The 14,762-nt window shown below is 45.9% G+C and overlaps 1 protein-coding gene and 1 long non-coding RNA gene across 3 annotated transcripts in view; one reads left to right on the plus strand and one right to left on the minus strand.

The window, feature by feature from the left end:
- CLIC5 (chloride intracellular channel 5) overlaps positions 1-14,762 on the plus strand; it is a 60,546-nt gene that overhangs the window by 32,386 nt on the left and 13,398 nt on the right. For both annotated transcript variants that reach the window (XM_081855664.1, XM_081855665.1), the window contains exons 2-4: positions 2,931-3,040; positions 4,358-4,483; positions 6,637-6,743. In XM_081855664.1, coding sequence (XP_081711790.1) covers positions 2,931-3,040; positions 4,358-4,483; positions 6,637-6,743 — 343 coding nt within the window. The remainder of the gene's footprint in view (positions 1-2,930; positions 3,041-4,357; positions 4,484-6,636; positions 6,744-14,762) is intronic.
- On the minus strand, positions 7,928-11,335 carry LOC309338502. Its single transcript, XR_014154944.1, has 3 exons — positions 10,910-11,335; positions 9,204-9,432; positions 7,928-8,368 (listed from the first exon to the last, which is right to left on the minus strand). It is a non-coding gene; the product is annotated as an uncharacterized lncRNA (long non-coding RNA).

Genomic DNA, 14,762 nt, shown 5'->3' on the forward strand with positions numbered 1-14,762 from the left:
GAGCTCCTTCAGACAGTCGCAAGGGTGATGGGGATGACAGCTGGAGTGCTTGTTTCTGCACCCTCTCCCTCATGTGTAATAGTTCTGGATTCATAGAATGCCTGAGGGCTGTTGTGTGCCTCTAAGGGAGCATGATGCGGGGCCTGTGTGACATAGCCTCCTGCTGCACAACCTCTCCGGCGAGGGACGGCCTCATGGTGGGGCTTCCATGTTGCTAGAAATAGGATAGCAAAAGACAACCCCTGCCTGGACACAGCACCCAAGTTATTTTGGCTCCTGAGGCAGAAAATCCCATGAGACTTCTCTGTGGGAGTAAAACTACAACCACAAGACTAAATTAAATAACTAACCATTTGCTGACCTTCATGGCACAGGCCTCAGACAGCTGCCCCACTGGCTAGGACTGCGTCCAGAATTGTGCCAAACCCTGCTTTGTCATGGTGACAATGAGGGGAGATGGGGCAGTGGGTTTTCAGAACTGTTTCCACCCTTGCTCCATTGAGCTCAGTGAGTGAAATGTGCCTTTTGCCTGACCTGTGGTGGTGTGGTCAGGAGCTCAAGGGGAGTGTACATACATGCAGCCATCATTTTATTTGTGTGCCGCGTTCCCACAGTCAAAACCATGCTCAGGGTGGCTTATAACAAGGGGAAAAATGCATTTCAAAACACAACTAGTCATAAACAATAAATAAAACTTCAAAAAGTACTCAACCAAACTGAACAATTTCCACATAGTCAAAACAAAACAAATTCCTTCCAGTAGCACCTTAAAGACCAACTAAGTCAGTTCTTGGTATGAGCTTTCGTGTGCATGCACACTTCTTCAGATACAGGTCGATGATTCGATGATTCCACATAAATCATAATATACTAAAAATTAATATCAATAACAGCAACACCCCCTCCTCAAACACACCCACCCCACCAGCAACACCCAAGCCCAAGATTCTGTTGAGTGACCTCAGCCTTTGTAGCTGGGGTCAGTCAGGGCAGCCCCTGCCCAAGTCAGCAAGGCAGGGAGGAGATCTTCCAGGACTCACAGCCAAGGTGGGTGTAAGATCTGGGGCAAATCTACTCCTCCTCCTCTGCTCCACCCACATCTCTGGCCACCAGTGCAGATGTGCTCCCGTGTATCTCCAGTGGTGGTCGTGGGGTCTCTCAAGTGCCACCCACACAATAGGAATCCTATATTCCCCCAGCCAGTTCATCTTTATAGGCATGCACTCTTAGGCTTCAATCCTAAAGATATTACTTGGATGTAAATCCCATTAAAATCAGTTGGACATATTTCTCAGGAAATGTTTCGGGCTGGAGTGCCAGAGTCTATGCTTGTTTCTCCCACGAGCAAAAGGTTCTTGCTCAGTATTTGCACTAGCTGCAGATTCACCCAGCTTCTAATACGGCAAGTAATGTAATGGAATTTCAATAAATAATTCAAGCTTATCTGCAGTTACATTTTCAGGGTTAACTTTCAGCACCTGACTGCCATTATTTTTTGCTAGCTGAATTTTGTGCTTAGAGGTATGGAAATTTGGCTGAGGGTCACCAACATTTATGAGGCTACAGGCATAACCAGATTACTGATCCCAGTCTAAAGATTTTAAAGAGAAATTTGAATTCCAGATGTGGATAGCTTTCTATTTTACATAAACTCAGTTGAAATTATCTTGCAGTAAGTTTTAGCTCCTTGTTATATTGGTATTATTCATGTTTTATGCACCTGGCTTTTTGTGTTTTTACTTGGTGTTTTATTGCTGTTTTACTGTATTGTATTCACAATATGGCTGCAAGGGGCCTTGAGACCATTTAATAAACAAACAAATTATAGCATCTCATTTCCAGAAACTTCTCTTAGATTTGTAGCTGTACTTCAATGAAAAATACTGTGCTCTTCTTATCATCTGACAATGTTAATTTGCCACATCTCCCATAACAGTAGTTCAATTTCCAAGCAACTGGGTAGTATTCAACTAATTAATGTGCAAGCAAAACGACTTCTGCTTGTGCAGTGAGACTTCCCTTCCTTCTTACTGTGCTCACTTGGTACCATTTCCAAATCTGCGGGGGGCGGGGGGCGGGGAGAGAGGGGAAGTGCCCTCTTGCACAAATCAAAGTTGTTCCAATTGCACGAACTGCTACTTAACACTATGTTAAGTGTTTAACCTTGGTTTTGAATTGGAAACATTTAATCAGAAAAAGTTGCTCAGATTTCTTGGTGGGATGGCAGGGAAGGCCAGATCCCTGTGAAGAAGAGACTTAGTGAAAGCTATGGAGAAGATTGTGTTGAGATGAGAAACCTTTGGGAGGGCCAGGAAAGCTGATTTTCTTAAGGAGACACAAATACATGTGTTTAAGAGTCCTGGGGGACTTCTGTAGCTCGGCCTGCACAACATGCAGAGCCAAATTCACTTCACTGGCCTTGGTCTATGTCTGGAGACTTGCCCAGGACTGCAGACTCAGCTGCCAAGCAACTGGCAAACTGCGTATGTGGCTGGTGGGCGACCTTCACCTGGCAGGGTCACAAGTTGTGCAGGTTCTGCTGTAGTTCCCAACTGTGTAGGGAAGCCAAGAGAGGAAGCACAGGAGCCCCATACTCCCAAAACAATCTGCGTTTGCAGTGGGAGAGTGAAAAGATAAGTCTCTCACCCTTGTGTGTTGCCTTCCCAGTAAGAAGGGCACCCGCCATGTAATTATTTAAAGAAAAAGAAGACTCAAAGCTGCCATGTCCAGTTTGGCCCTGAAAAACAAAGTACGAGAAGTCTGGGAACAAAGTGGAGCTGAGCTGGTAGGAGGTGGATGGAGATGGAATCAGCAGCTTGGAAGAACTTGACAAGGATTTTGGGTGGACTCAAACTGGCATTGTGATGCTTGCAGTGATAGGAAAAATACACCTCCAGATAATTTTCTTCTCTATTTCTTATTTCCTCTAGGCTGGTGTAGATGGTGAAAGCATTGGGAACTGCCCTTTTTCACAGCGTCTCTTCATGATACTTTGGCTCAAAGGGGTTGTGTTCAATGTCACCACAGTTGACCTGAAGAGGTAAAGGATCTTGATAAAAAATATTTGATGAGACACAATGGCGTTCGTGTTTTCTTGTGTTTATTTATAAGAATTATAATAAGCCTGCCTTTCACCAAAGAATTATGTAAACCTGCCTTTCACCAAATGGTTCTACACCTGGGTAAAATTGGATTTAAAGACAGTATGAACAGCCACAAAAACCATGAACCATAAAATTATCAGCATTTAAAGCCCGCTGAACCAGAACTGACTGGCAGACTATTGCTCTGCCAGCAAAAACTTAACAGCACCACCTCAGAGGAGAGGTCATTCCAGGGAAGTTTGTAATGGTTGATGTTTTCTTGCATTTTAATAGTGGCTGGGGCAACCCAGTCAGATGAGTGGCATATAAATAACAAATTTATTGCTATTGTTATTAAATGGGGCTTTGCCACCCGGGAAGCCCTCTCACCTGGTGGAGGGAGCAGCAGCAGAGCTCTCTCAGCTGGTCTTCATGCATGGGCAGGTCTGTGAGGGAGGAGATGTTCTTCAGAGAGCTGTACTCTTAAGTCACTTAGGGCTCTGTATGTTAACACCAAAACCTTGAGTTTGGCTTGGAGCATATTTGCAAACAGTGCAATTCTTTCAAGACCAGTGTCATCCAATTGGCCATACCAGTTAACATTCTGGCCACTGCAATAAGTTCCAGCTGCAGTTTTCAAACCATCTTCAAGGGCAGTCCCACATAGAACGCGTTACAGTAGTCTGATCTGGAGGTCACTAGAGCATGGGTTACTGTGACCACATTTATTTCTGACCACAAATGGCAGTAGCTGGTGAACCTGTTAGAGCTGGAAACCAGCACTCCTGGCCACTGAAGCCACCTGAGCTTCAAGTGCTCCTTCAAGAGAGTGCAACCCCATCAAGAGCAGGACCCCTTTCTTCTCTCACCTCGGATGGAACAGAGAAGCAGAGTTGAATGTCATCCACATACTGATGACACCTCCCCTGAAAGCTCCTGATGAATTCTCCCAACAACTTGATATTCCTTCTGATCACTTTATTTGGATTTTCTGTTGGGAACTTTAATATTTCTCATACAGACAGCGAATCCTACTTTGCTTATTATTCTGCACTCTTTAAGTACAGGCAACTCCCCATTTGCACATGAGCAACCCCCGATGCAGGCACTGTGTTTGCCTTGGCGTACAACCCTTGCATGAATGGAGAGAGGCCTGTATATCCTATATGTAGCTTAAAAAGCAAAGGGCTAATTTTCTCAGTAGTACAAAACCAATGGGACTTCCATGGCATATATGATTAGTAATTTATTGAACTTTCTTTTTGTTTCCACAGAAAGCCAGCTGATTTACATAATTTAGCTCCTGGGAGCCACCCACCATTCCTGACGTTCAATGGGGAAGTCAAGACAGATATCAACAAAATTGAAGAATTTTTGGAGGAAACGCTTTCACCTCCAAAGTAAAAAATAAGAGTTTTTTAGAATTATGGTGTAGTTACCACATGAAATGGGTAAAAGTAAAGGGCAAATTGATATCTGCTTTGTGTTACAATGAGCCTGCTTGCCTCTTAGCTAGTCAACCTAGACAAAAACATATTTCTAAAACTTGCCTCTCCTCCTCCTCTGGTACTAATTTGAGCATGAGCTAAGGATTTTTAACCATGGGACCTGATTTCATGACCCCCCCCCCCCTTGTATAGCCCACAATTTGTTCTTTCCTCTCTCCCCATTTCCCATCCCGCAAAGTATAACTTCTTAAATGCAGCACTTAAGTTGTTGTACTAAATCAGGCTTCCACAACCTCGGCCCTCCAGATGTTTTGAGACTACAATCCCAGCATCCCTGACCACTGGTCCTGCTAGCTAGGGATCATGGGAGTTGTAGGCCAAAAACATCTGGAGGGCTGAGGTTGAGGAAGCCTGTACTAAATCCTTGTACCTGTAAATATAATTTGTATGACTCTGGGTTGCAGGACTCCCTGCCTGCCCCGCTTTGTATGCAGTGTAACAAGAGGAGGGAATACTATGGGATGGCCTCACCTTCTGTAGCAGGTTTGCCCAACATGTAATCCACTAAACTGAACCCAGCTTGCCAGCATTGTGTTGAGGTTCGTCAGGTCCTTGACGCCTCCCTCCGGGGTTGTTGTTTCAAGGTAGGGCAGACCCAAACGTGCAGAGGTTCTGATGGGCTGGCTAAAACCTCCCATAAAGGGGGGTGGAGGGCAATGGATGTGTGGGGTGGTTGCAAGGCAGGGGGAGAACGTTCTGCTTGGGGGGTGGTTACAATTTGACGAGGGGGCTGGGTGGCCTTCCTCCTCACCCATAAGGAAAAAAAAATAAATGTAGACAAGGCGCTGTGCTCTGCAGCTGGCTGCCAGTCACTTTTAAAATTGTTTTTTAAAATAGCCAGGGAGACAGCCATCTTCTTTTTGGTACAGTGTGTCTGGGAACCGTGCTATATACAGTGGTACCTCGGGTTAAGTACTTAATTCTTTCTGGAGGTCCCTTCTTAACCTGAAACTGTTCCTAACCTGAGGTACCACTTTAGCTAATGGGGCCTCCTGCTGCCGCCGCGGCACAATTTCTGTTCTCATCCTGAAGCAAAGTTCTTAACCCGAGGTACTATTTCTGGGTTAGCGGAGTCTGTAACCTGAAGCGTCTGTAACCCGAGGTACCACTGTAAATATAGCATCAGTCTCAGTACCAACCTTAACTACCTGCTACTGAGCAGAGCAGCTTGCTGTTGTTTAAAGTGAAAGAGGCGTGTGCCTGTGGGGAGGCAGCCTGGGGGGCTCATCAAATGGTAAGCAACCCCCTGCCCGACGGTGTTGTGGTCTTTGCGGGCCCCCTTTGCCAGCTCACAGAAGGTCACCTTGCCAACTGCTACAGGGTGGAAGTGGTGGTAGTCGAGGGGGTTGTGCCCAGCCCTGGTGCTGAGGCTAGTAAGCAGCTTTTTGCTTCAGGGTCACGGGTTGCCCAGGGCTGTTACACAGGGCCCAGGGCCAGGGTGTTTTATTATTGCTGAGGGAAGGCATTTTGATTGGACGGACCCCTTGAGGTCCCGACTCACAGAAAGCAGAAACCTTTCCAAGAAGCACAAAACACTTTTCAGCAGCCCGCACAGATTCATTCTTGCATTTCAGCTCCGTATAGACTCCTTTTCGCCAAGTACCTCTTTATAAGTGCCATTATATCCTGGAATGGTTTTCTCCAAAGGCCACCATTCACACAGTGAAGAGAAGCAGCTGTTCCTGCCAAACGCCTCTGCACCTTTTGAAAACATATGACTAGTTCTGATTTAAGGATGCCGTTTCTCGGTTCCTTTCACATTAAGCCCCGGTACAATTAACCTTGTCATAAAACCATCATTGTGTAACTTTTTAAAATTCTTGGCTCCCCACGGTGGCAGCAGAATTCAGTTAGGGTCCTGAGAGGCTGACATGCTGAGATAAGAGACAGTTTTAAAAGCAGTACTTGATCTGCAAGAATTTTGCTTTGTGTTACAAACAACACTAGAAGTGACTAGTGCCTTTTTGTGGTATTTGTGTGCAATTTCTTTGCTTTTAAATTTCCACAGAGGCCTCCTTTTTAAAACCACTCTTCTGTTTTTGCAGGTATCCCAAGCTAGCTGCCAAGCACCGTGAATCAAATGCTGCAGGCATAGATATCTTCTCCAAATTCTCTGCGTTTATCAAAAACACAAAGCAGCAGGACAATGCGAGTAAGTTTGTGGGTGGTGAGGATACTCTTTCAGTACATCCCCATCCTTTGTGGGTGCTGGGAATGGGAGCACTCTGCAGGGGAAAGGGTTAAAGACTGTCTCACCGGGTCCCTAATCAGAAGTGTAGCTGACAGAGGCTGCTTAAAAACTTAAAACAACTCTGAGCATAGACCACTTGAGTCAAGTCTGCAGATACGTTTGTTTGGGAGGAGGGTTGTATTGCTCTCTGCTGGCCATTATGAAATGTACAGATCAGGGATGGGGAGAGTGTGGCCCCCAGGTGCTGCTGGGCTATGACTTGCACCCTTTCCTAGTGCTACTCATGTCAGGAGTTGAAGGCCACAGGTTCCCCACCTTAGGCATTAAAGGAAATAGCCTGAATATTCAGAAGAAGGTTGTGAACTGTAGAAGACATGCATCACACACACCTCACAGGTACACAGGGAACTGCCTCAGAACACTGGCCCACCTAGCTCATGAATGCTTGCTGTTTTTTGAACTTAATAAAGGCTTGTTTCCTTAGATACCTCATTTTATTGCTCCTTACGAGGAGGAGGATGCATCTGCCGGCAGCCTGGCTGCTTCCAGGGAAAGGAAGCCCCACCCCTCCTCTGGCCACAGGAGTGGAGCTGGCCAGGGCAAGAGCAGCCAGAGGAGGCCTGGCTTAATAGTCTGCAGTACAGTGACTTTTATATCCACAGGGAAACGAAATAGTGTGTGCGATGCGCTTTATAGCGATAATTGCTTTATTGCGGTGGTCTAGAACCTGAAATATACAACCAACCACACTCACAGGCGACTCCACTCCAGTCTTTGGGGCAGGGGATGTTTCCATCTCTACCTGGAGATACCTGAGATTGAGCTTGGGACCTTCCACATGCACTGAGTTCCAGCCCTTCCTCTCTCCTTCGTATTCTGGGCAGGTTATATATATATGGCAGTGGCAAATGTCTTTTGCTCACTTAACCTGAATAGTAATTTATATCACCACCCCCTGCGATTTTGGTCCTTTTCTCCCATTTGTTTGGCTAGCTTTCCTGCCTTGAACATATGAAAGGTTTGCAGCAGGCTGGTTGGGGCTGTAAGCCCAGAAGCAAACACATTTCTTCCATATCAAAGTTCCACAACTTTTAAGCATCTTGAAAGAGAAGGAATTGATTCCAGATTCTCAGGATGTGGCAAGCTGTGTTTGAAGAAAGTGTGCATATTTATTATTTCATGCCAGTTCAATTACAGCCAACTTGATTCCTTCTACCCCCAACATCAGCCAAATCATTTTAATAACAGGCTTTCTTCGAGGCGTGATCTTCGCCACGTCCCATCTCAGCACGTAGCGTGACTCTACGCTTCGACGTTTTCCTGCAAAGTCCTAGTACTGTGGTTGACATAGCTAGAATTTAATTTCCTCACATCTGATACAAGAACAAAGAACACAGAGAAGATACAAATGAGAAGGATCTTGACATCCGTTTCCTAGAATCAGCTCTTTGAATTCCTATCTGATGGAGGCATATCTACACACAGACTAAAACTGACTTAACGGGTATTTCCTCTCCCCTGGGAACCATGGGAACTGTAGCTCTGGAAAGAAGGAAGGAGATTGCCAGCAGGTTTCTCAGCGACCCCTGCAAAATGAAATAAAAGACTTGGGATGCCTTACAAGAAGCCATGGGCAATAAAAGCGGCATTAAACTGCTAATACATGTAATGAGGTTGTGTCCATTTCACAGGAGTTATGCAGACTTCTCTGCAGGTTCTGGGGTACTGAAGGTTGACTCTTTATTACATGGCTTGGGCCGAGACCAATCTAGTTCTCTGAGGGTGTGATCTCCTGGCCCATCACTTGCCAGCCCACAAAGAAAGAGGAGCATGGAGGGAGGGGAGAAAGATTAGACCATGGGTAGGCAAACTAAGGCCCAGGGGCCGGATCTGGCCCAATCGCCTTCTCAGTTTGGCCTGTGGACGGCCGAGGAATCAGCATGTTTTTACTTGAGTAGAATGTGCCCTTTTATTTAAAATGCATCTCTGGGTTATTTGTGGGGCGTAGGAATTCGTTCATCCCCCCCCCCAAAAAAATAGACTGGCCCCCCACAAGGTCTGAGGGACAGTCTGAGGCCCCCTGCTAACAAAGTTTGCTGACCCCTGGATTAGGGCCTTGCCCCATCTAACGTCTGCTTCTTCCTCAGAAAAGCAGTTTGTTAATCAGAAATTAGTGCCATTTGATATCCTCAGTATACTTGATCCCCCTAGTCCAAATTGGCAAATGCAAAGAATCCAACTGATTTCTGACAATTGCACAGGAGATGCAGGTAAAAGCAGGCATTTATGTGCCAATGATCAGCTGAGTACTCAGGTGCTCCCCCCCACACACACCCGGCTGTTTATTTGCTGCTGAAGGAGATGGTGTAGAGAGCAACTAGCTGTTTGCAGCTGACTAATCTTTCCTAAAATTGTACTCACCTTGACTGAGAGAATGAGCCCTTTGATTTCATATGAGGGTTGTTTTTTTAAATTTGTACTGAATTGAATATTTAATGGTGCCCCGTGTTGGTGGCCACCTTCATTAAGGTGTTCCAATGTTCTGCTCTTCGCTGAGCTGTGAGACCACCAGCATCGATTTCAGTCTGTGGAATTTCCAGCCGTCTGCCCAGAGGAATCCACTGGTCTGGCCTGGATTCAGATCAAGGCCCTAAAAATAAAAGAACATTATATCATTAATTTACATATGATTAACCCCCTCCCCCCTCCCCGTTGCTGCATCATGTGGTTAGGTAAGAGAGGCGGGAAATGCCTATTGGCTATATATAGCAAAGAGTATGCTGCCAGAAGTCTCTGTTGGATACGATTCCCAGGAATACCTACATCAGTTTGACTCTAGCTTACCAGTACTGACGTTGGCACATTTGCAGGAAGGCAAGTGGTGATTTACAGTGCTTGTCGTGTGCGTTTTAAGTGTGCTCTTTCCTTTATCCACCTTTAACCACCAATTTCTGAAAGAATTTGTATTACTTGGAAGGTAGAGTTAACAGGTTTAGCTAGACCTGAAGAGGAAACCTTTGCACTGAAGAGTTACAGTGCATTGCATGGAGAATTCTCTCAAGTACAGCTTCTCCCGCCACTGTGATGGGAAGAACTGTGCAGCACAGGACAGAGTTTAGACATGGGAACCTTACTAAGAAGCAGATGTGCACTTGAAGATGGTCAGAACCTGGTCGTTTATTATTTAAGGATAAGGTTTAAAGTTACAAGGGATTTGATTTCAGGCTTTGCAAAAAGGAATTCTATTCACTTTTCAAAAGTGGGTAATTGAAATACAAACAAATTTTTCTCAAATATTTTTCAGGGATTTTGTTATTTCATGTTTCTGAGGATTCTGTGGGAAACTGAGGATTTATTCAGAGGCAGAAGTTGTCACTGTCTGTCAAGCATGGTAATTGATGCTGTGCCTGGAGGCTGCTAGTCAAATACGGACTTGGCCAGCACTGATCCTGCCCAATCCAAGGTGAAGGGAATAGAGGAGAGAGGACAGGCAGGATGGGCCCAAAGAGGAACCACAGCGCTGCATCTGCATCCCAGCTGCTACCTTTCCGTCGCTGGATCTTTCACCTTGCTTTGAAAGACGTAAAGGAGCGGTACTCCCCCCCCCCCCCCGTTATCTGGCTGAAAACATGATATGAAGCAAAACTAATGACAAGAAAAGTACAGTGGTACCTCGGGTTAAGAACTTAATTTGTTCCGGAGGTCCGTACTTAACCTGAAACTGTTCTTAACCTGAAGCACCACTTAAGCTAATGGGGCCTCCCACTGCCGCCACGCATTTTCTGTTCTCATCCTGAAGCAAAGTTCTAATTCTGGGTTAGCGGAGTCTGTAACCTGAAGCGTGTGTAACCCGAGGTCACAAGTGTTTCCAGTTGGGTTGTCAGCTTAGCCCTGCCTCTAGGATTTTGAAAACAGGCCGATGTGGAGAAATTAACAGAGGAAACCGGCCTGTCATGATGGGGCAAACTTTGAATGCAGAAAGTTTAGAATCAGAGCTCCCCCCCCCCACACACACACCCATTGATGCCATTCACAAATCTTCACCCCATTTCGATTTGGGTCTGGACTGCTTTGAGTCTGGATCTGGCTCAAGTGGGTCTAACCTTCCTCAGTCACCCTTTCCTTACCATTTCAACTGGCTTGTCAGTCAGGGCCTGTATTTAGGTGAAGCCATTTCTGCCTAGTGGACAGAATTGAATTGGGAGGCAGGAAAAACTGGACACGCCACAATCCCAAGATGGCAGTAACCCGTATTGATGGGGCACGCTCAGGAATGTCATTTCTAAGGGCAGGTCCCACAGGACCTCTTGGGTGTCTTTGTAGCCCTCCCTGTTGCTGGCTATATGCCTGCACAGGAAGAAGGTTTTGTTGCCTGGGAAGGAAAGGGACTGGAAAAGGTACGCAGGCCATTGGGACTTCTTCACCATCCCTGCCAAATGCTCAAAGCAGCCAAATGGTTTTTTGGGTGTGCCACGGATGGTAGGTGTGTTGGCCTTGTCTCCATGGCAGATCTGCTTAATTTGTGTTTCAGGCTTCTGTTAAAAGACATAGAGAAAAAGGCAAGAAAACATAGCATGCCTAGTTTCCAGAAATGTACTGTGATATATATAGGCATGCTATGTTTTCTTGCCTTTTTCTCTATGTCTTTTAACAGAAGCCTGAAACACAAATTAAGCTTTTAAAGTACAATGGTGCTGCCTGCCCATCCCATACTTTTTGTGCCTGTCTTTTGGTTTGTGGTCTGAGAGCTGATCCATATTTTCTCTCATCCCTCTGCTCTCCCGCTGAAAGAAAACTGTTCTTCGGTGCTCAGTCGGAGCAAACAGCAATTTGGTTTTTCTGTGGACTACCCTTTGCTCCAATTAAGAGTTGAAGAGCTGGTTTTCCCTGAGAAAAGAGCCACTTGGACCTGTACCTAGAAAGTGTGGGTCAGCAGTAGTGGGGGTCAAGCCCTGACTGTATGTGTGTGTAGATGAATGGAATGTATGCCCCCTCCAGCGCAGCATGTCAAGGCCAGCTGGTCGTGACTCTCCAGGGGGCAAGGGAGCGTTTTGGTTTTGGGTCTCGCTCATGTACTTTTTTCTGTTTTATTCCAGTAGTACAAATCAAAAGCAATTTATAGAGATATCAGTGGTGGTTAAAAAAGTAAGTGATATGAAAGAAGAGAATCTTGTATCGTCATGAGGAATATTAAGAAATACATTCCGGTAACTGCTGAGTCTGTGTAAGACCTTGCACATACATTTGACTTTTGTTCTTTTTGCAGTTGCATTCTTCTTCTTCAGTGTGTACACAAAATGTGTCTTGTGTCTAGTAATGTCTCATCAAAAATCGTAAGCTAGCGTGTCACATGAACCCAGTGACAGGATGCTCCCCGTGTGTCAAATGTGGTAGTTTTCTGGCATGGGGAATGCAGCAACAGCAAAGCCATCTGCTAAAATATGGAGTTTCCTTTATCAGAAATGGATTCTTTATCAGTTTGTACATAAGCATAAAATAGAATATAAGAAGATGAAACCAATGGGACCTTCTTTTTGCAAATTGTTAATTGTTCTCTAGAACTCCAGGGGGCGCTGTAGTCCAGGCCAAGCACACTAGAAGATACTCCATTTTCCTGTGGCCATGGCCTAACACGTTTAGTAAAAATCTGAAATTACTTTGGGATGCCTGGTTTTCGAGGTATCTCCCGCTGCTCTTTGATCATTTAAATTGCACTGCACAGTCTGTGTAAACACACAGCAGCTTAATTTGGAATGCCGTAATGATCATCTTTCATTTATAAAATGTGGCTTTACATTTAGGTCTTGATTTTTCTCTTGCAGCATTAGCACTCGGTATGTGGTGTAAAGACATTTTTAAAGGAGGCAGATAAAGGGCCTTATCTACTAAGCACAGTTTCTTTCCAGAAAAGAAGCAGCAGCGCTTGCTGGGCCTGAGCATGTGGCTGCTAGACAAAGTCAAAGATTTGCACGAGATGCTTTACTCATTTGTTCCCCTCTGTTTCTGGCCCAGTTTATACTTAGTGGCAGTCCTCACACGAACACGGTACAAGCACAGGAAGGCACTGCTTGTTTGAAGTGGGGCCTCCATGAGGGGGCTGTGCTTGAATGTGGGGTATAAAGTCCTTTTCTACTCACAGTTTTTTTGTTGTTTAGTCATGTAGTCGTGTCCGCCTCTTTGTGACCCCCTGGACCAGAGCACGCCAGGCATTTCTGTCTTCCACTGCCTCCCGCAGTTTGGTCAAACTCATGTTCGTAGCTTCGAGAACACTGTCCAACAATCTTGTCCTCTGTCGTCCCCTTCTCCTTGTGCCCTCCATCTTTCCCAGCATTAGGGTCTTTTCCAGGGAGTCTTCTTTTCTCAGGAGGTGGCCAAAGTCTTGGAGCCTCAGCTTCACAATCTGTCCTTCCAGTGAGCACTCAGGGCTGATTTCCTTCAGAATGGAGAGGTTGGATCTTCTTGCAGTCCATGGGACTCTCAAGAGTCTCCTCCAGCACCAGAATTCAAAAGCATCAATTCTTCGGCGATCAGCCTTCTTTATGGTCCAGCTCTCACTTCCATACATCACTACTGGGAAAACCATAGCTTTTACTATACGGACGTTTGTTGGCAAGGTGATGTCTCTGCTTTTCAAGATGCTGTCTAGGTTTGTCATTGCTTTTCTATTTGTTCCTCAGAGTACTGGCTGCAGATGAGCCAGTAGAGGAAGTGAGCTAGACTAGGGGAATGGATGGCAGTAGGGCAGGTGGGGGTGTCTGCTTCAGACAGGTAAATAGTAGTGGGAGGGTTCATCTTCCCCCACCTGCATGTGTTTTAGCTACCGGGTGGCACTGTGGGTTAAACCACAGAGCCTAGGACTTGCCAATCGCATGGTCGGCGGTTCGAATCCCCGCAGCGGGGTGCGCTCCCGTCGTTTGGTCCCAGCGCCTGCCAACCTAGCAGTTTGAAAGCACCCCCGGGTGCAAGTAGATAAATAGGGACCGCTTACCAGCGGGAAGGTAAACGGCATTCCGTGTGCTTCTCTGGCTCGCCAGATGCAGCTTGTCATGCTGGCCAGGTGACCCGGATGTGTCTGCGGACAGCGCTGGCTCACGGAGTATAGAGTGAGATGAGCGCACAACCCTAGAGTCTGGCAAGACTGGCCCATACGGGGAGGGGTACCTTTACCTTTTATAATAATGTACCTCCACCTGTTTTATATGTGGGTCAGCCAAACTAAGGTTAAAGAAATGGGACGATTACATCATAGAATCATAGAGTTGGAAGAGACCACAAGGGCCATCGAGTCCAACTCCTGCCAAGCAGGAAACACCATCAGAGCACTCCTGACATATGGTTGTCAAGCCTCTGCTTAAAGACCTCCAAAGAAGGAGACTCCACCACACTCCTTGGCAGCAAATTCCACTGTCGAACAGCTCTTACTGTCAGGAAGTTCTTCCTAATGTTTAGCTGGAATCTTCTTTCTTGTAGTTTGGATCCATTGCTCCGTGTCCGCTTCTCTGGAGCAGCAGAAAACAACCTTTCTCCCTCCTCTATGTGACATCCTTTTATATATTTGAACATGGCTATCATATCACCCCTTAACCTTCTCTTCTCCAGGCTAAACATGCCCAGCTCCCTTAGCCGTTCCTCATAAGGCATCGTTTCCAGGCCTTTGACCATTTTGGTTGCCCTCCTCTGGACACGTTCCAGTTTGTCAGTGTCCTTCTTGAACTGTGGTGCCCAGAACTGGACACAGTACTCCAGGTGAGGTCTGACCAGAGCAGAATACAGTGGCACTATTACTTCCCTTGATCTAGATGCTATACTCCTATTGATGCAGCCCAGAATTGCATTGGCTTTTTTAGCTGCCGCGTCACACTGTTGGCTCATGTCAAGTTTGTGGTCAACCAAGACTCCTAGATCCTTTTCACATGTACTGCTCTCAAGCCAGGTGTATTTGTGCCTCTCATTTTTTTTGCCCAAGTGCAATACTTTACA

This window comes from Podarcis erhardii (assembly GCF_964252035.2).
Source record: "Podarcis erhardii genome assembly, chromosome: 3".
Taxonomy (NCBI): Eukaryota; Metazoa; Chordata; class Lepidosauria; order Squamata; family Lacertidae; genus Podarcis; species Podarcis erhardii.